Source organism: Meleagris gallopavo, unplaced genomic scaffold (genome assembly GCF_905368555.1).
Source record: "Meleagris gallopavo unplaced genomic scaffold, MGAL_WU_HG_1.1 scaffold_9, whole genome shotgun sequence".
NCBI lineage: Eukaryota > Metazoa > Chordata > Aves > Galliformes > Phasianidae > Meleagris > Meleagris gallopavo.
In genome coordinates this window covers 75,507-95,401 of record NW_028147023.1, presented here as the reverse complement: position 1 = coordinate 95,401, position 19,895 = coordinate 75,507, and the positions used below count along the sequence as shown (strand labels likewise).

At 64.8% G+C, this 19,895-nt stretch overlaps 2 protein-coding genes across 6 annotated transcripts; one reads left to right on the top strand and one right to left on the bottom strand.

Moving 5' to 3' along the window:
* Positions 1-1,434: 1,434 nt before the first annotated feature.
* On the bottom strand, positions 1,435-14,289 carry SLC44A2 (solute carrier family 44 member 2 (CTL2 blood group)). 4 transcript variants are annotated; one of them, XM_085215220.1, is made up of 23 exons: positions 13,620-13,756; positions 13,283-13,331; positions 12,878-12,951; positions 12,561-12,645; positions 12,101-12,185; positions 11,504-11,620; positions 11,352-11,412; positions 10,780-10,903; positions 10,595-10,678; positions 10,396-10,508; positions 9,577-9,708; positions 8,417-8,516; positions 7,928-8,020; positions 7,372-7,456; positions 6,376-6,638; positions 5,238-5,332; positions 4,486-4,589; positions 4,273-4,346; positions 4,082-4,152; positions 3,262-3,350; positions 2,746-2,830; positions 1,481-1,597; positions 1,435-1,450 (listed from the first exon to the last, which is right to left on the bottom strand). In XM_085215220.1, the coding sequence occupies exons 1-22, from the start codon at positions 13,654-13,656 to the stop codon at positions 1,500-1,502; spliced, it is 2,118 nt and encodes a 705-aa protein (XP_085071346.1). In that variant the 5' UTR covers positions 13,657-13,756; the 3' UTR covers positions 1,435-1,450; positions 1,481-1,499. The 4 variants fall into 4 exon arrangements, with proteins under 4 accessions (XP_085071346.1, XP_085071345.1, XP_085071347.1 ...); XM_085215219.1 differs by lacking the exon at positions 1,435-1,450 and having other exon boundaries at positions 1,460-1,597; positions 13,620-13,755; XM_085215221.1 differs by lacking the exons at positions 1,435-1,450; positions 1,481-1,597; positions 13,620-13,756 and adding exons at positions 1,814-2,512; positions 14,147-14,289.
* Positions 14,290-14,724: 435 nt separating this feature from the next.
* Positions 14,725-19,833, top strand: AP1M2 (adaptor related protein complex 1 subunit mu 2). Of its 2 annotated transcripts, none has more exons than XR_014880797.1 (11): positions 14,725-14,854; positions 15,117-15,273; positions 15,741-15,808; positions 16,192-16,322; positions 16,398-16,545; positions 17,249-17,375; positions 17,957-18,171; positions 18,421-18,579; positions 19,021-19,252; positions 19,529-19,604; positions 19,688-19,833. XR_014880797.1 is itself a non-coding variant. In XM_085215226.1 (11 exons), the coding sequence occupies exons 1-11, from the start codon at positions 14,774-14,776 to the stop codon at positions 19,708-19,710; spliced, it is 1,311 nt and encodes a 436-aa protein (XP_085071352.1). In that variant the 5' UTR covers positions 14,725-14,773; the 3' UTR covers positions 19,711-19,833. The 2 variants fall into 2 exon arrangements, 1 of the variants encoding a protein (XP_085071352.1); XM_085215226.1 differs by having other exon boundaries at positions 19,127-19,252.
* Positions 19,834-19,895: the final 62 nt, after the last annotated feature.

The window sequence follows — 19,895 nt, the reverse complement described above, 5'->3', positions numbered from 1 at the left end:
GGGGGGCGAGAGGGGCGACGGGGGGCGTCACGTGTGGCCGGGCGGCCAATAGGAAGGCGCGGCGGCGCGCTGCGTGGCGACGTCGCGGTGCGGACGCACGCACGGCCACGCCCACGCGGCGGCGGCGTGAAAGGGGGAGGAGGAGCGCGCAGGCGCGCGTGGCGGCGGAGTGCGCAGGCGCGCGGAGGGAGGGCGGGAAGCGGAGTGGGCGTGGCTCGTTGCGGGGGCGTGGCCTAATTGGGGCGTGGCCTGAGGGAGGGGCGGGGGGAGTTGGGGACGAGTGGGGAATTTGGGGTGAAATGCGGGGAATTGGGGGTCGAGGGGGAAAGCAGAGCGATTTGGGGGAGAAAGGCAGAATTTGGGGAGAAAAGGGGTGAATTTGGGGCTGGGAGTAGAAATGCTGGGCAGCAATGGGGCGGCGGCGCGCTGCCCCCCCGGCTCCATCCCCCCCAACGCCCCTCATTGCAGCCAGTTGTTCATCACCACTTGCACGACTGGTTCGTTATTGTTTTTAATGAGAACCGCCGGCGCTCTGCGGTTCCCCGTTAGAAAATGCGCAGAAAAACCACGGAAACCCCAAAAAAGCCCCAAAAAGCCCCAAAAGCCATAAGAAAAACCCCGAAGGCAAAGCGAACCCCGCAGCCGTGAGACCCCCAGCCCCCAATGAGCCCCCGGCTCTCCCCGCCCCTTTAAGGCATCGGCGGTGCTTTGGTTTGGCTCAAAATCCCCCAAATTCACCCTAAAATCGTCCGTCTGTCCCCATTGCGCTCTGGCCCTCCTAATGAGCGCTAACGAGCTCCGTCCTTTGCTAATTGCTCCTCTGCTCCGTGCCCACCGCCCCCCACTGCACTGCAGGGTTGACCCCCTCCCAGCCCCATAAGTGGGGGATCCACCACCGCCCCATAACCCCAACGTGGGGGGCTCCCAGTGGGTGCTAATTAGCGGCGCGTCGTTAACGAGGCTGTGGGGTAACGGGGGGTGGAGTGCGGTCCTACAAATGGGAATGGGAAAATGGGACGTGGGGGGGGTGGGAGGTGTGGGGGGGGGATGGAGTGATGCGATATGGGGGGAGATGGGGAGATAGGAGGGGATGTGGGGGGGTGGGGGATGGGGGGGATGTGGGGGGATGTAGTGTGGGAGTGGGATGGGGGGGATGTGGGGAAATATGGGGGGATGTGGGGGATGGGGGGGATATGGGTGGTGGGGGGGATGTGGAGTGATGTGATGGGGGGATATGGGGGGATGTGGGGGGGGGGATATGGGGGGTGGGGATGGGGATATGGGGGGTGGGATGGGGGGATGTGGGGGGATATGGAGTGATGTGAGGGGGGGATATGGGGGGGGGATGTGGGGGGGGGATGTGGGGGGGGGATGTGGGGGGGGGATGTGGGGGGGGGATGTGGGGGGGGGGGATGTGGGGGGGGGGATATGGGGGGGGGGATATGGGGGGGGATATGGGGGGGGGGGATGTGAGGGGGGGATGTGGGGGACGGGGGGCTCTACGCCTCCTTGTTCCTCTTCCTGAGCAGTTTGCGCAGCTCCGGGGACATGAAGTACGGCTTCTCTGCTGAGCCGTCGTTCCGCTCCAGGTCCTCCACTGCAATGAGAAGCCGGGGGCACAGATGGGGGTCGGTGTGGGGTGGGATGTGGGTCACGGGGGTCGGTGTGGGGTCGTGGGTCACGGGGGGTCGCGGCCACGTTAATTGCAGGCGGTAATTAGCCGCGCTCCTGGCAGCGGTGGCACTGCTGGCCATGGAAGAACCACAGGAGCAGAGGGAGGAGCAGCGCAGAGCAGAACAGAGAGGGGGGGGGGGGGGGGGTCAGCGGGGTGGGAAAATCAATGGGGTGGGAATCAGATCTGAGGGGGACAGGATGTGAGTGTTAATGGGATGGGAATCGGCATCCGTTAATGGGATGGGAGCATCAGCGGGATGAGGGTCTGAGATCGGAGCATCAGTGGGATGGGATGGGAACTGGGCATTAATGGGACAGGAACTGGAGTGCCAATGGGACGGGGATGGGAGCATCAATGGGGCGGAGATCTGAGAGCCAATGGGGCGGGGATCATCAGTGGGATGGGGATCTGAGAGCTGAGCGCCAATGGGACGAGGATCTGGGCGTTAATGAGACGAGGATCTGGGGGTTAATTGGATGACGATCTGGGGGTTAATTGGATGAGGATCCGGGGGTTAATGGGACAGGGATGGAGGAGCCACCGGCCACAGCTCTGGGCTGCATCCCGCAGTGCCCCAAATCTCCCTAGGAATGGGGACATCGGATCCCATTCGGGGTCATCGGATCCCATTCGGGGTCATCGGATCCCATTCCCCCTGCAGCAGCAATGGGGCAGGCAATGGGGCAGCAGAGCAACCCGGGGGGAGCGGACGGATCCTTCTGGGGCCGCCCCTATTTGGGGGCTGGCGGGGGGTCCCCCGCAGCAGAACGGCGCTCAGCCCGGGGGGGACGCGGTACGGCCGTGCGGGGGATCCGTCGTTCCGCTCCAGATCTTCACCTTTGGGGTCACCCCGGGGGTTGGGGGGGGGGGGGGGGGGGGGGGGGGTAAAGCGGAGCGAAGAGCGAAGGAAGGGGAGGAAAAAAAAGGAGAAAAAAGGGAAATCGGAGTCAGTCGCAGCGAGAGCCAACAGCAAAGCGGTGGGACGGAGACACAGAGGAGGTGGGGCAGAGCTGCGGGGAGCCCTATATGGGGTGGGGGTCCCGGGGTGGGGGTCCCGGGGGGCCACTCACAGAAGCAGAGGAAGAGGGTGTCCACACACATCCCAAAGACGCTGAGGAAGCCGTGGGCGATGAGGTAGGAGCCCACCAGCACCGTCTGTGGGGCAACGGCGTGGTTATGGGGGGAGGATGCAGGGGGGCAGCGCCGGGTGGGCAACAACCCACGGGCAACAGCCATTGGTCAGTTCCTGATGGCCAGCACTCAACGGCCAACGTCCATTGGCCAACTCCTGATGGCCAACACCCAATGGTCAATGCTGGGTGGCCAACACCCATTGGTCAGTTCCTGATGGCCAACACCCAATGGTCAATGCTGGGTGGTCAACACCCATTGGTCAGTTCCTGATGGCCAACACCCAATGGTCAATGCTGGGTGGTCAACACCCATTGGTCAGTTCCTGATGGCCAACCTCCATTGGCCAAACCCCATTGGCCAACCCCACACCGCTTCCCACCGGAACGTTTGCCAGGAGCTGCTGTGGATCTCTTTGGTGACCCCTCCCCCCCCAGCCCCCCAGTCCCACTCACCAGGATGGGCACCCAGTAGTAGTTGAGCGTCGGCGCCGTGTCCTCCACCAGTTTGATGCGGTGCGTGAAGAAAAAGAAGGCGAGGACCCCTGGAAGGGAATCCCAGAGACGGCAGCGGGGTGAGGGGCAGCAGGAGGGGGGATTGGGGAGGGTCTCCCAAAAATGTGGGGTCTGGGGAGGGTCTTCCCCAACCAATGGGGTCTGGGATGACTCCTCCTCCACCAATGAAGTCTAGGAAGGGTCTTCCACAACAACTGGGGTCTGGGGAGGGTCTTCCCAACCAATAAGATCCGGAGAGCCCCCTCCCCAACCAACGGGATCTGGGAAGCCCCTTCCTCAACCACTGGGGTCCACAATGGCTCCTCCCAACCAATGGGATCTGAAGAGCCCCCTCCCCAGCCAACCCAACCAATGGGATCTGAAGAGCCCCCTCCCCAGCCAACCCAACCAACGGGATCTGAAGAGCCCCCTCCCCAACCAATGGGATCTGAAGAGCCCCCTCCCCAGCCAACCCAACCAACGGGATCTGAAGAGCCCCCTCCCCAGCCAACCCAACCAACGGGATCTGAAGAGCCCCCTCCCCAACCAATGGGATCTGAAGAGCCCCCTCCCCAGCCAACCCAACCAACGGGATCTGAAGAGCCCCCTCCCCAACCAATGGGATCTGAAGAGCCCCCTCCCCAGCCAACCCAACCAATGGGATCTGAAGAGCCCCCTCCTCAATCAGTGGGGTCCGGGAAGCGCCTCCCAACCAATGGGGACTGGGAAGGCTTGTGATGCCCCCACCGCCCCGAATTTCATCCCGATGGCCCCCACGCACCAACGCCGCCCACGATGAGGAGTTTGCCGAGGAAGAGGAGGAAATCGGTGACTTTATCCAGCACCACGACCCTGGGGGTGGGAGGGAGGTGAGCGCCCACCCCCACCAATGCCGGCTCCCCCCACGAGCCGGTTCAGGGGCCGGGACTTCTGACGTCGGGATTTTGGGGGTCGGGATTTTGGGGTCTTCACCGAATGATGTTCCTCATCAGCAGGGAGAAGGCGTTGCGGGCGGAGGTGCAGAAGTTGGTGCCGTAGACGGCGATCTGTGGGGCAGAGGGGGGCAGAGGGGGGCAGAGGGGGGCACTCAGCCCGGAGCAGAGCGAAACCCTCCTCCAAAACCAGCAGGAAACGCCCCAAAGTCTCCGATTTCCCCCAAAAGCGAGCGGTGCTGGCACCCCGTACCATGATGTAGGCGTTCCTGTTGAGGAACTTGAGGAACTTCTCCAGGCACCAGAAGCAGCACTTGAGGCAGCCCAGCAGCAGCTTGGCCACTTTGTTCTCGGCACCTGCGGGGGTGGGGGGTGGGCGGACCCCCAGCGTCAGCCCCTGGAGGGGGGGGGGAGAGGGGGGAGCAGCCCCACGGCCCCCAGTGGGAGCACCCACAGCACGGCCGGCAGCTCCGGGTCAATGGGAGCGGGGCTCAGCCGACCCCGTGGGGCCGTTGGCTTTGGGATGCCCTGCGCTCCCACTGTCCGCCCCCATAAAGACCCCAGACTCACCCATCTGTCCCCACGATGACCCCGATCTTGTCCACCCCCAGACAGACCCCATCTCATCCCAATGTCCGTCCCCACGAAGACCCCAGACTCGTCCCACTTTCCATCCCCCACGACCTCAACCTGCCGTCCGCCTCCAAGACCCCACCCTCATCCCATTGTCCGTCTCCCCCAAGACCCCAAACTCGTTCCACTGTCCGTTGGGATGGAGAGCGGGATGAATTCGGGGTCTTTCTGGGGACGAAGACCCCAAACTTGACCCTCTGTCTCTTCCCACAAAGACCCCATCTCCCCCCAGCGTCCGTCCCCACAAAGACCCCAAACTCATCCCGTTGTCCATCCTCACCCCATTCCCATCCTTCTGTCCATCCCCACAGACCCCATCCTTCTGTCCGTCCCCCGTCCCTCTGTCCGTCCCCCCGTCCCTCTGTCCGGCACCTTTCAGCCTGTGGTCCAGGTACTCCAGGATGACGCGGATGAGCTGCACGATGGCGAGGATCAGCGACCCGAAGGCGAGCGAACCGGTGTGGTACCTACAGGGTGGGATGGTGTCCGTCCGTCCGTCCGTCCGGGTAAAGGGGGAAACTCCGTCAGTAACGGGTTGGGGGTGGAAAAATCCATTGTCGTGGGGGAGAGGTGAGAAGCGGCCATCGATAATGGGGGAGAAGCGGGAAGTTCCATCGGCAGTGGGGGAGGAGCGGGAACGCTCCGTAATTAAGGGGTGAGAAGCAGAAAATGTCTGAAAGTAATGAGTGAGGGACTGAGAACTCTGCCAGCGATGGGAGGGGATGGAAAAGTCCGCTGTAATGGGTGAGAGATGGAAAACGTCCAAAAGTAACGGGGCAGAGATTGGAACTTTCCATCAATTACGGGTGGGAGGTGAAAACCTCCATCGGTAATGGGCTGGGGATGGGAATCTGCACTGGTAATGGGTGAGAGCTGGGAAACGTCCAAAAGTAACGGAAAATTCCATCAGCAATGGGTGAGAAGCGGAAAAAATCCATAAGTAATGGGGGAGAGGTGAGAAACGTCCAAAAGGAACGGCTGAGAGATGGGCAGAGCTCATCAGCAATGGGGGAGAGGTGGAAAAAGTCCAAAAGTCACTGGGATGGGGCTGGAGATCTCCAGCGGGGATGGGATGGGGATGGGGATGGGATGGGGATCTCCAGCAGGGATGGGATGGGATGGGGATGGGGATGGGATGGGGATCTCCAGCGGGGATGGGATGGGATGGGGATGGGGATCTCCAGCAAGGATGGGATGGGGATGGGGCTGGAGGTCTCCAGCAGGGATGGGATGGGATGGGGATGGGGATGGGGGTCTCCAGCAGGGATGGGCTGGGATGGGGATGGGGGTCTCCAGCAGGGATGGTGGATGGGGATGGGGGTCTCCAGCAGGGATGGGATGGGATGGGATGGGGATGGGGGTCTCCAGCAGGGATGGGATGGGATGGGATGGGGGTCTCCAGCAGGGATGGGATGGGATGGGGATGGGGGTCTCCAGCAGGGATGGGATGGGGATGGAAGGACCCCCGCTGTCCCTGCTGGGGACGGAGCGCAGCGGGCGCAGGACGCACCTGAGCGCACGGCCGAAGGAGGAGAAGAGGGGGAAGGCGGGGATGTCGTGGGGCTTCTTGAAGGCCCAATAATAGGAGGCGAAGGCGCCCGCCAGCGTCACCTGGCCCAGCGCGATGGCGAAGTTGGCGAGCCAGAAGAGCATGAAGAGGTTGAAGAGCTGCAGCGCCGTCAGCGAGCGGTGGAACGACGACTCGCCGCCGTAGAACGCGAAGAGGCACTGAGAGCCGGGGCACTGCGCCGCCGCGGCGCTCGTGTTGAACGTCTGCGGGCAGCGGGGGTGAGGGCAGCGCCAGCGGCACCAACAGCGCGGACGGCACCAGCGTGCCGTGGAACCAGCACCGATGGCACCAGCACCGATGGCACCAGCGTGCCGTGGAACCAGCACCGATGGCACCAGCACCGATGGCACCAGCACCGATGGCACCAGCGTGCCGTGGAACCAGCACCGATGGCACCAGCACCAATGGCACCAGCACCAATGGCACCAGCGTGCCGTGGAACCAACATTGATGGCACCAGCACCAATGGCACCAGCACCAATGGCACCAGCGTGCCGTGGAACCAGCACCGATGGCACCAGCACCGATGGCACCAACGTCCCATGGAACCAACATTGATGGCACCAGCACTGATGGCACCAGCGTGCCGTGGAACCAGCACGGATGGCACCAGCGTGCCATGGAACCAACATTGATGGCACCAACATCCCGTGGAACCAGCACTGATGGCACCAACACTGATGGCACCAACACTGATGGCACCAACGTCCCGTGGAACCAACACTGATGGCACCAGCACTGATGGCACCAGCACTGATGGCACCAACGTCCCGTGGAACCAACACTGATGGCACCAGCACTGATGGCACCAACGTCTCCACAGCACCGACGTCAGACAGAACCAACATCTCAAGGCACCAACACGTGCCTGAAAGCCACAGACCCCCAGTTTTGGGGCTCTCAAAGCCACGGACCCCCAGTTTTCCTCCCCCTCACCTCCGGGTCGCAGCTCTGCCCCGCCAGCGGGCACGCCGACTCGTTGAAGATTTTGTACACTGCTTCGTTGGAGGTGGAGAGGAAACTGCACACAGCTTCGTTAAGGAGACACCAATTGAAAGCAAAGGAACCCCAAAATAACCCCAAAAACCCCAAAAGGGAAATGGGGGGGGAAATGGGGAAGGAGGAAAAGGGAAACAAAGGGGGAAGGGTAGGGAAGAACGAAGGGAGGGAATGGGGAAAAAGAAGGGAAAAGGGGAAATAATGGGGTATGGGAAAGAAAAAAGGAAAGGGGAAGGGAGAGAAGGGGAAGGGGGAAGGGAAGGGGAAGGGGGAGAAGGGGAAGGGGGAGAAGGGGAAGGGGGAGAAGGGGAAGGGGGAGAAGGGGAAGGGGGAGAAGGGGAAGGGGAGAAGGGGAAGGGGGAGAAGGGGAAGGGGGAGAAGGGGAAGGGGGAGAAGGGGAAGGGGGGAGGGAAGGGGAAGGGGGAAGGGAAGGGGAAGGGGGGAAGGGGAAGGGGGAGAAGGGGAAGGGGAGCGTGGCCCTCAGGACGGATGCAGGGCGGTGCTGGCCCAGTAGGCGATGCAGAGGCACAGCAGGAAAAAGGTGCAGAGTGGGAACAGCAGCGCTGACATCACGTGACCCACAGCCCTGGGGGGGCACAACAAGGGGGGGTCACAACAAGGGGGGGGCACCCCACTGCCAATGGGGGGCACAACAAGGGGGGGCAACAGATAATTGCACTCCTTTGGGGGGGGACGACACTACGGGGGGGGGTAACGCACACTGGGGGGGGGGCACTTCATTGTGGGGGGGACACGACCCACTGCCAGTGGGGGACGCTCTATTGGGGGGAGGGGGACACCCCACGGGGGGGGGAAATGACACACAGCCCATTGGGGGGGGGGGGAGGATGACATCCCAATGGGGGGAGGACATCACTGGGGAGGGGAGGGACGTCCCGGTAAGGGGGGGTTGGAACATCCCAAAGGGGGGGGGGGGGACACCTCACTTGTGGGGGGGAGGGGAGGGGAGGGGGGCACCCACCTGCCCGCCTCCTTGATGAGCGCGATGGCGATGAGGATTCGTTTGCGGAGGAAGATGAGGAGGAGGATGACGAGCAGCTCCACCACGCTCAGGATGATCACTGGGGGGGGGGGGTTACAGGAGGGGGGGGGGGGGGCAGGGGTGACAGCGCTGCCCCACAACTCCACACTGCAGACCCCTGAACAGCTCCCCAGGGTACACGGACCACCCAGCATCCACGTGGACCCCCTGAGGACCACCCAACACCCCTATGGACCACCCAGCACCCACACAGACCCCCTGAGGACCACCCAACACCCCTATGGACCACCCAGCGCCCACATGGACCCCCTGAGGACCACCCAACACCCCTATGGACCACCCAGCGCCCACGCAGACCCCCTGAGGACCACCCAACACCCCTATGGACCACCCAGCGCCCACGCAGACCCCCTGAGGACCACCCAACACCCCTATGGACCACCCAGCGCCCACGCAGACCCCCTGAGGACCACCCAACACCCCTATGGACCACCCAGCACCCACGCAGACCCCCTGAGGACCACCCAACACCCCTATGGACCACCCAGCACCCACACAGACCCCCTGAGGACCACCCAACACCCCTATGGACCACCCAGCGCCCACATGGACCCCCTGAGGACCACCCAACACCCCTATGGACCACCCAGCGCCCACGCAGACCCCCTGAGGACCACCCAACACCCCTATGGACCACCCAGCGCCCACGCAGACCCCCTGAGGACCACCCAACACCCCTATGGACCACCCAGCGCCCACGCAGACCCCCCTGAGGACCACCCAACACCCCTATGGACCACCCAGCACCCACGCAGACCCCCTGAGGACCACCCAACACCCCTATGGACCACCCAGCACCCACGTGGACCCCCTGAGGACCACCCAACACCCCCTATGGACCACCCAGCACCCACACAGACCCCCTGAGGACCACCCAACACCCCCTATGGACCACCCAGCACCCACGCAGACCCCCTGAGGACCACCCCGGACCTCCTAACACATATATGGACCTCCTGAGCACCACCCAGCACCCACGCGGACCCCTGAAGGCCACTCAATGCTGACATGGACCTCCTGAAGACCACCCCGAAGCCCTTACGCCCCCCCCCCCACATCCCCCCCACCCCTGGACCTACTGAAGGCCAGCCAGGTGTGACGCAGGTGCAGGTAGACCCTCAGGTCGCTCTGCAGCCCCAGCTCCGTCACCGACAGCTCCGAGCCCGGCTGCCCCCGCAGCGCCGCGTACTCCATGTAGCAGTGGAAGATCCCTGGGGGGGGTTGGGGTCGGTGGGGTCACCCCCCCGCCGGTGGGGGTCCCACGGGGGGCACTGACACCAGCGGGTGCCCCGCGGATGGTCCACCCCCCCCCCCCCCCCATGGGATTTCTGCTCACTGACACCGGCAGTGCCCACGGGGGTCTCTGGTGGGGGTGGAAGGGGTCTCGGGGGTCTCCGGGTGTCGTGGGGGGCTCTGAGGGTCTTGGGGGGCTCTGAGGGTCTCTGGCAACTCTTGAGGTCTTGGGGGGGTTCTCTGGGGGCTCTTGGGGGTCTCTGTGAGACTCTCGGGGGGCTCTCAGGGGGGTCTATGGAGCTCTTGGGGGTCCCTGGTGGGTCTCCAGGGACTCGGAGGTCATGAGGAGTCCTGGGGGGCTCTCAGGGAATTTTTGGGGGGGGTCTCCCTGGAGATCTTGGAGGGGGGGGGGTGTCTCTGATGGGCTCTCAGGTGTTGGGGGGCTCCGGTGGAGAAGCCTGGGGGTCTCTGGGGCCTCTCGAGGGTCTCCAGGTGGGGTCTCTGAGGTCTTGGGGAGCTCTTGGGGGTCTCAAGGGGCTCTTGGGGGTTACTGGGTGGTCTCGGGGGGCTCTCAGGGAGGTCTCCGGAGCTCCTGGGGGGTCTTGGGAGGGCCTGCGGGAGGCTCTGAAGTCTCGGGGGTGGGATTTGGGGGGGGTCTCACGCACCGTATCCGAGCACGACGACGAGCAGCAGCAGCGCAGCGCACAGCACAGCGCCCGCCACGAAGCGCAGCAGCACAATGAACAGCAGGCTGGCAGCCATGGCGATCACCAACCCGCTACGGGGGGGGGGGGGGGGAAGAAAGAGGGCTCAGGGACCCCCGAACGACCCCCAGATATATTTGGGGGGGGGGCACACACTCACATGACGATCCAATACCACGAGACGGTGTAATCCTCAAAGATGCGCATGGCCAACTGCCGCCCCTCCAGCACCGCGTTGGCGCTCCTGCAACGCCCGGCAGCGCGTGAAGACGGACCCCCTCCCCCCCCCAAAGCTGAGACCCCCCCCCCCCCCCAATTTGGGCTGGGACCCCCCCCCTTTTCCACCTGGCTCCCTGCAGCAGCTCGCTGACGTTTCGGAGCTGCCCCTGCCCGTCCTCGTAGCTGGTGACGTTGTCCACCGTCAGCACGCCGTCGCGGGAGCTCAGCGCCGGCAAACAGCGCCGCACCACTGCCAACATGGGGGGTCAGCGGGACCCCAGACCCACCGAGATCCCCGGGGACCCCCACTGACCCCCCCGAGACCCCCCTCAGAGACCCCCTTGAGGATTCCCAAGACACCCAGATCCCCCCTGGTACCCCAGAGAGACCCCCAGGGCCTCTCAGAAACTCCCAAGACCCCCAGCAACCTCCTCAAGGCCCCCCCAGAGCCCCCCAGGAGCCCCCAGACCCCCATGAGAATCCCCAGATCCCTGAGACCCCCAGTGACCCCACTCAAGGCCCCACACAAGAGCCCCCAGAGCCCCCAGGACCCTCAGAGACCCCTGAAGAACTCCCAACCCCCCCCCCGGGACCCCCCAAGGGACCCCAGACACCCCAGAGCCCCGCAAGAAGCCCCTCAGATACCCCCAAGACCCCACGAGAGCCCCCAAGACCCCCCCGCACCCCCCAGGACATACGTGGGGTGCTGGGGATGAGCATGGAGGGACACAGCTTCTCCTTCAGCAACTCCAGAGGAGGCTGCGGGTGGGGGGGGGTTACAAAGTTGGGAGGGGGAGCGAAACCCCCCCAGGAGTGGGGGGATATTGGGGGGGGAGGGGGGGGGCAATACCTTGGAGGCGGTCCCGAGTTCCGGGACGCAGAAGTGCCGGTAGTATTCCATGGAGGGGGGGTCGGCAGAAGCGCTCAGGAGGGTGAGGAAGCGGTTGGGGCATTCGGAGACACAGATCTGGGGGGGGGGGGGGATAAAAGCCCCCCGGTTTAGGGTTCACGCAGAGCCCTCCCTCCCCCTCATAGATGCCCTCCCCTCCAATTATGGGCTCCCCAAAGACCCCCCACCCCAATTACAGGTCTCCCACAAAGTCCCCCCTGCAAATTATAGAGCTCCCCAAAGAGACCCCCCCCCATATTGGGGTCCCCCAAAGACCCCCACCCTTTAATTACAGGGTCCCCAAAGCCCTCCCCCCTCAAATTATGGGTTTCCCACAGAGCCCTCCCCAATAGCGACCTCCCCTAAAGACCCCCCCCCCAATTACGCAGCCCCCCAAGGATCCCCCTCTGATTTTAGGGTCCCCAAACACCCTCCTCCCTCCAACTCCGGGTTCCCCCCCAGCCCCTCTCCCACACTGAGGCCCCACATTTGAGTTTTTTATTTGGGGGGGCCACCCGCACCCCCCACATGAGGGTTTTTTGTGGGGGGGGGTCCCACCTGCGTGGTGGGGCAATGCAGCTGCAGCAGGGTCAGTGGGCTGGCGCACGCAGTGATGTCGAAATAGAAGAGCAGAGGCTTCGACCTGGGGGGGGGCACAGCATTGTGGTGGGGGGGGGGGGGGGAACACGACAGATTGTGGGGAGGGGGGGTGGGCAGGGGGTGGGGATGTGGGGGGGATACAGGTGAGGGTATTGAGGGGGGGGATATGGGGACATTGGGGGATATGGGGGAGGTTGGGGACAGCGGGGGATGTGGGGGGGAAATGGGGGGGGGACACAGAGGGGGTTGAGGATGGGGGGGCGTGGGGGGGTTGTGGACATGGGGGGACATGAGGGGGGATATGGGGGGGGATATGGGGGGGGATATGGGGGGGGCATAGGGACACACAGGACATGGGGGGGGAAGGGACGCAGGAAGGACACTGAGGGACGTGGGGGGGTCCCGGGGGGTCCCTCACTCGGTGTCGGTGCCGGGCTGCCCGCAGAAGCGCCCGCGGCTGTCGGTGGCGTACAGAGCCTTGCGGGGATCCCCGTGGGTCCATGCTAAGGGGGGGAGGGGAGAAGAGTGCTGGGGGGGGGGGGCACCGCCACAGCCCCCACTGCCCCACAACCACGCAGCCCCACCACCACCACCCCAGACCCCGCACACCCACCCCACACCACAGCCTCACAAGGACCCCTGCCCCACCCCACCCCCCCCCCAACCCCACACACCCACCCCACGGCCCCCCCTGCACGTACCCACGGACCCCTCCCCACGGACCCCCCCACGTACCCACGATGCCCACAGCCACGTATCCCAGCACGGCCAGCAGCAGCAGCACGCAGCACAGCACGTCGGTGCAGCCCCTGGGGGGGGGACACGGAGGGGAACAATGGGGCTGGAGAGGGGATATAGGGGCGGGGGGGGGGGTGGGTGACCCCTGGGGGGGGGGTGAAAGGAGTGGAAGGGGGTGTGGGGCAGCGCTATGGGGCGGGGGGAGGGAACGGGGGTGGGGGGTGCGCGATGTCCCCTGGGCAGGGGTGATGGGGGGGTTTAAAGAGGGGTGTGGGGGTGTTGGGTGACCCCTGGGGGGGGGGGGGGGGTGCCGCTATGGGGAGAAATGGGGGGGTGCGGGGTGACCTCTGGGGCGGTGTGGGGCGCCGCTATGGGGCCGGGGGGTTTGGGGGGGGGTCGTACCGGTCATAGATGGGCCCTCGGAAGGTGGGGTCGTACTTCTGGGGGCTTCCTGTGGGGCGGAACGTGGGTGGGGGGGTCCCACCTTAATCCCAGCCCGAAGCGACCTCCATTGCCCCCCCCCGGAAGAAAAACACGACGGCGTCGCTTCGGTTTCGCTTTCGCTCACTGCACTTATGGGTCAGCTCCGCCCCATAGCGACCCACAACCCTGCCGCACAACCACCACCGCCCCACACCGTCACCCCCATAGCCGCCCCGCAGCGCCCCACAGCCGCGCCATAGCGCCCCGCAGTGCCCCATAGCCGCCCCGCAGCGCCCCATAGCCGCCCCCAGCGCACCGTGTTTCCCGTAGTAGCTCTCGTCGCTGCCCCCCATGGCCGCACCCCACGGAGCCCCACGGGCCCCACTGCGCACGCGGCCCCGGCAGGGACGGAGCCTTAAAGGAGCCGCCGCCGCCGCCGCCGCGATCCTCCTCGGCCCCGGGGTGGGGCGGTGTGTGGGGAGCCAGTTATGGGGCGCACAGTGAGGACAGCTATGGGGCGCAGTGGCGTCAGCTATGGAGCAGCCGTCGGGCACGGAGGGGGGCATCCATGGGGACGGCCGTGGGAAAGCCGTGGGACGCGATAGGCACAGCAACGGGGCACAGCGAGGACGGCTATGGGGCGGCTGTGGGGCAGCCATAGGGCTCAGGGGGGGCAGCTATAGGGCACAATGGGGACATCCCCTGGAAAGGAGGATCCCGAAACCCAACGCACCCCATAAGTGCGGATCCCAAAGCCGGGGGTCCCAAACCGAACAGCCCCATAAGTGGGAGGTCCTTCGTGTGGGGGACCCCGAACCCAACCCCTCCCCCCCCCCCCCCTACCGTGTGAGCTGTGGGGCCGCCCCCCACCCCCGCGCTGCCCCATGGCGCTCCCGCAGCTCCGGGCCGGCAATGGGGCGCCGCGTCCCTTCCTGACCACGCCCCTTCCCGACGCCACGCCCGTTTCCCTACAAACCACGCCCCTTTTCCGTTTACCCCACGCCCTCTCCATTGTAAACATCTGGTTTCTTGGCCACGTCTACGGCGCCTTTAGCCACGCCCACAGCGCATTAACCACGCCCATCAGACCTTTGGCGCCTCACCTGATCATAGCCACGCCCACCTAGTCTAAGCCACGCCCATCGAATCTAAGTCACGCCCACCGGACCTTAGCCCCAATTCACCTGCACTTCGCCCCGCCCACCGCGCCTTAGCCCCGCCCCTTGGGCTGGACCCCGTGGGGGACCCCTAAGGGGGTCCGGGGGGGCAACAGCGCTGCCGCAGATTGAGTCGGGGGTCCCGAATGTGGGGGGGGTCCGGAAAACCCTCCGTTGGGTTGGGGATCCCCGACGGGGGGAGGTGTGGGGGGCTGCCCTGAATGCCCCCCAGTGGGGGTCCACGCGGTTTTTGGGGGGGGGAGGGAGTAGGGAACCCCCCTTAAGGCCCCACGCGCTCACCTGGCGCAGGTGGATGCGGTGGGGGGGCGGGGGGGCGGGGAGCGCCGCTGCCATGTCCGCCTCAGCCGTCTTCATCCTGGACCTGAAGGGGAAGGTGAGGGACCCCCCCGGGACCCCCCCTGGGGTCACCTCAGGTCACGGGGAGGGGGCGGCGGTGACGGCAGCGAGTGACACAAAGTCCGTTCGGAGGGGGGTCCCGCGCTGCCCCCCCCACCCCATAGCGCAGCCCCATCCCCCGAGGTCACCCCAGGTCACGGGGGGGGGGAGGGGTGGCGGCGACGATGGCACCGAACGACCGATTTGAGGGGGGGTCCAACGCCGCCCCCCCCCCCAGCTGACCCCCCCCGCCCCCCCAGCCCCTCATCAGCCGGAACTACAAAGGCGATGTGGCCATGGCGGAGATCGAGCGCTTCCCGGGGCTGCTGCTGCAGCGCGAGGAGGAGGGGCTGCTGGCCCCCCTGCTGCCCCACGGCCACGTGCATTTCCTTTGGATCAAACACAACAACCTCTACCGCACCCTGAGACCCCCGGGACCCCCACCCCCCCACGCCCCCCCCATATTGCCCCCGCGTCCCCACATCAATCCCACCCCCCCCTCACCCTCTATGTTGCCACATCCCCCCCAAGTCCCCCCAGTCACCCCCACATCACACCGTGTCACCCCGCATCCCCCCCGCATCCCCCCCACGTCACCCCGTGTCACTCCCGCATTGCCCCGATACCCCACGGCCCCCCCTTGACCCCCATGTTGCCCCCATGTCACCCTGTGTCCCCCCCACGCCCTCCACACCCCCCAAGTCCCCCCAGTCACCCCACATCTCTCCCACATCCTCCCCATTGCCCCCCCCCGTGTCACCCCAACGTCACCCCCTACCCTTCACCCCATACCCCCCCGTGGTGACCCCCGTGTCCCCCCCAAACTTGGGACCCCTCCCCACCCCCCCATACCACTGGGGACGTCTCCTTGACCCCGCACTCAGTGGTGGCCGCCACCAAGAAGAACGCCAACGCCTCCATGGTCTTCTCCTTCCTCTACAAAGTGGTGGAGGTGGGTGGGGGGGAGGGGGACACCTCCACCCCAATGGGGGGTCCCACCGGGGGGGTCCCACTCCCCATCTCTATGGGTTCCCACCTCCACCCAGTGAGGGTCCCACTGGGGGTCCTACTTTCGTCTCAATGGCGGTTCTGCTGGGGGTCCCCATCTCCACCTCAGCTGGGGGTCCCGTCTCCATCCCAATGAGGCCCCACCGGGGGGGGGGGGTCCCACTCCCCATCTCAACGGGGTCCCACTTCCATCCCAATGGTGTCCCACTGGGGGGGGCTCCCACTTCCGTCCCATTGGGGTCCCACCTCCATCCCAAAGGGGTCCCACTGTGGGGGTCCCCACTCCACCCCCCTGGGGTCCCCCACGGCGGTGCCGCCACCCCCCAGGTTTTCTCGGAGTACTTCAAGGAGTTGGAGGAGGAGAGCGTTCGGGACAACTTCGTCACCGTCTACGAGCTGCTGGATGAGCTGATGGACTTCGGCTTCCCGCAGACAACGGACAGCAAAATCCTACAGGAGTGCGTGGGGGGGGGGTTGGGGGGCTCCATGGGCCGGGCTGTGGGGCTCAGCCCCACACGGCCCCCCCGGTGCAGGTACATCACACAGGAGGGCACCAAGCTGGAGACGGGGCGGGGGCGCGTCCCCCCCACGGTGACCAACGCGGTGTCCTGGCGCTCCGAGGGCATCAAATACAAAAAGAACGAAGTCTTCATCGACGTCGTCGAGGCCGTCAACCTGCTGGTGGGCGGGGGGTGGGGTGAGGTTTGGGTTGGGGTGGGGATGAGATGGGATGGGGTTTGGGATGGGATTGGGTTGGGATCGGATGGGGTTGAGTTAGGATTGGGATTGGGACGGGATGGGATTAGGGTGGGATTGGGGTGGGATGTGTTTGGGGTTGGGTGGGAATGGGATGGGTTTGGATTACATTTGGATTCTGTGTTGAGGGACGTGGTGTAGTGAGAACTATTGGTGATACGTGGAGGGTTGGAGTGGATGATCTCGAAGGTCTTTTCCAACCTTGGCGATTCTGTGATTCTGGGTTTGGGATTGGGATGGGGAAGGGATGAAGTTCGGATTGGGCGTGGCGTGGGGGTGGGATTGCGTTGGGTTTGGGATAGGATGGGGATTGGGATGGGATTGGGTTGGGGATGGGTTGGGATTGGGATGGGATGGGGTTTGGGATACAGATGGAACAGAGATGGGATGGGGATTAGTGTGGGTTGGGACTGGGGTGGCGTTGGTTTGGGTTGGAGATGGGATGAAGATGGGATTGAGGTGGGGGTGGGATGGGCTATGGGTGGGGGGGGACCACTGATGGTTTCGGGGCTGGGAAGGAAGGGAGCGGAGCTGGGAATTGGGGCGGGGCCAGGACGGGGCCGATGGTGACGGAGGCGGGGCGCTGGCGGCGCTGCCAAGAACTGCAGCGGCTGTGGCTTTGGTGCAGGTGAGCGCCAGCGGCAGCGTGGTGCGCAGTGAGGTGGTGGGCAGCATCCGCCTGAAGGTCTTCCTCTCGGGGATGCCTGAACTGCGCCTCGGCCTCAACGACCGCGTCCTCTTCGAGCTGACGGGCAGTGAGTGCGGCTGTGGGGCGCGGGGCGAACGGGGGTCCCAGCCCAACTCAACCCAACCCAAATCAACCCAACCCAACTCAACCCAACCCAACTCAACCCAACCCAAATCAACCCAACCCAACCCAAATCAACCCAACCCAGATCAACTCAACCCAACCCAAATCAACCCAACCCAAATCAACCCAACCCAACCCAAATCAACCCAACCCAACTCAACCCAAATCAACCCAAATCAACCCAACCCAACCCAAATCAACCCAACCCAACCCAACTCAACTCAACTCAACCCAACCCAACCCAAATCAACCCAACTCAACCCAACCCAAATCAACTCAACCCAACCCAAATCAACCCAACCCAACCCAAATCAACCCAACCCAACCCAAATCAACCCAACCCAACCCAACCCAACTCAACCCAACCCAACCCAAATCAATCCAACCCAACTCAACCCAAATCAACCCAACCCAACCCAACTCAACCCAACCCAAATCAACCCAACCCAACCCAACTCAACTCAACCCAACCCAAATCAACCCAGCTCAACCCAACCCAACTCAACTCAACCCAACCCAACCCAGGGGGCACCAACAAATCGGTGGAGCTGGAGGACGTGAAGTTCCACCAATGCGTGCGGCTCTCGCGCTTCGACAACGACCGCACCATCTCCTTCATCCCACCCGACGGCGACTTCGAGCTGATGTCGTACCGCCTCAGCACCGCCGCCAAACCGCTCATCTGGATCGAGTCCGTCATCGAGCGCTTCTCGCACAGCCGCCTCGAGATCCTCATCAAGGTCGGCGTGGGGAGGGCGTGGGGAGGGGCAGCTCAGGGTGAGGTCATGGCGTGGTGAGCTCTTGTGAGATCCTGTGTCGGTGAGGCCGTGGTCCTGGTGAGATCATGGTGATGGCGAGGTCGAGGTCCTGGTGACATCATTGATCACAGTTACGATGACGTTATGCTGACGGTTGCACCCTGGCGCTGTCACATCCCGGAGTCGCCACGTGGCGCTGATGTCACGGTGACGAGGTCCCCCCTCCGCCAGGCCAAGGGGCAGTTCAAGAAGCAGTCGGTGGCCACAGGCGTGGAGATCGCGGTGCCGGTGCCCAGCGACGCCGACTCACCGCGGTTCAAGGCCAGCGCCGGCACAGCCCGCTACGTCCCGGAGAGGAACGTCGTCATCTGGACCATCAAATCCTTCCCGGTGAGAGCACCGCCCACCGTGTCCCCGTGTCCCCACATCCCTGTGTCCCTGTGTCCCCAGGCCCTCCATCCGCGTCCCTGTCCCCTTGTCCTTGAAGCTCTCCCAAGCCCCGTGTCCTCAAGCCCTCTGTGTCCCTGTCCCCAAAGCTCTCCCACGTCCCCATGTCCCCGTGTCCCTCCGCTCTCCATTCCCATGTCCCCATAGCTCTCCCAAGCCTCTTGTCCCCATGTACCAACATCCCCGCAGAAGTGTCCCCATCACCCCATGTCCCCCTATCCCCACATCTTCATGTCCCCACATCCCCATCACCCCATGTCCCCCTGTCCCCCACCTGACCACACCCCCTTCCCCCTGCCCCCAGACCCCTTGATTTCCATATCCCCCTCGTCCCCATATCCCTACACCCCCACATCCTCACATCCCTGTGTCCCCTCACCCCAGGGCGATGTCCCCACGTCCCCACAACTCCACAACAATGTCCCCATATCCCCGCGTCCCCACGTCCCCACATCCCTGTTCCGATGTCCCCACGTCCCCACGCTGGCAGGGTGGGAAGGAGCACACGCTGCGGGCACACCTGGGGCTGCCCAGCGTGGAGAAGGAGGAGGATGAGGGGCGGCCGCCCATCGCAGTGCGCTTCGAGATCCCCTACTTCACCGTGTCCGGCATCCAGGTGACACAGCCAGGGATGGAGGGGGGTGATGAAGTACATTGGGAATGGAGGATGGGGTTGGGGGTGGCCCCTGTGCTTTGGGAGGGGGACGTGGACAGTGGGGGTGAAGCCGGGGAGGTGCCCCCGTGTTCTTAGGATGGGACACGGGGACGTGGACGGGGGGGTGGCCCCGTGGAGGTGCATCGATGAGTTTTTGGGGTGGAACGCGGGGATGTAGACAACGGTGGCCCCATGGAGGGGTCCCCACTCCACGCCTCCCCCTTTGCCCCCCCCCAGGTGCGCTACATGAAGATCATTGAGAAGAGCGGCTATCAGGCGCTGCCCTGGGTCCGCTACATCACACAGAGCGGGGGTGAGCTGGGAACCCCCCCCCCAAACACCGTGGACCCCCCAGGTCCCCCCCAACCCCCCCTTCCTCACCACCTCTCCCCACAGATTACCAGCTGCGCACCGCCTGAGGACCTCGGGAGCCCCTCCGTGGACCACAACCCCATGGACCCCAACATGGACCCCCCCACAGACCACCCCCCCACGGCCTCCCACCCTTAGAGGGGGTTTCCCCATAAAGCCCAGAGCTGTGACCGCGCTGCCCCCGCCCTTTTGTTGGGGTTTCACTTTGGGGGGGGAGGGTTTGGGTGGGGGA

Excerpts from the sequence above, each read along its gene's own strand:
- SLC44A2 (XM_085215221.1), bottom strand. The coding sequence starts at position 14,189 with ATGGGGCAGCGCGGGGGTGGGGGGCGGCCCCACAGCTCACACG. Across the intron at positions 11,621-12,100 it reads TGCATTGCCCCACCACGCAG|ATCTGTGTCTCCGAATGCCC; the intron begins GTGGGACCCCCC and ends CCCCCCCCCCAG. Across the intron at positions 11,413-11,503 it reads AACTCGGGACCGCCTCCAAG|CCTCCTCTGGAGTTGCTGAA; the intron begins GTATTGCCCCCC and ends CCCCACCCGCAG.
- AP1M2 (XM_085215226.1), top strand. The coding sequence starts at position 14,774 with ATGCGGTGGGGGGGCGGGGGGGCGGGGAGCGCCGCTGCCATGTCCGCC. Across the intron at positions 15,274-15,740 it reads CAAACACAACAACCTCTACC|TGGTGGCCGCCACCAAGAAG; the intron begins GCACCCTGAGAC and ends CCCCGCACTCAG. Across the intron at positions 18,580-19,126 it reads GGACCATCAAATCCTTCCCG|GGTGGGAAGGAGCACACGCT; the intron begins GTGAGAGCACCG and ends CCACGCTGGCAG.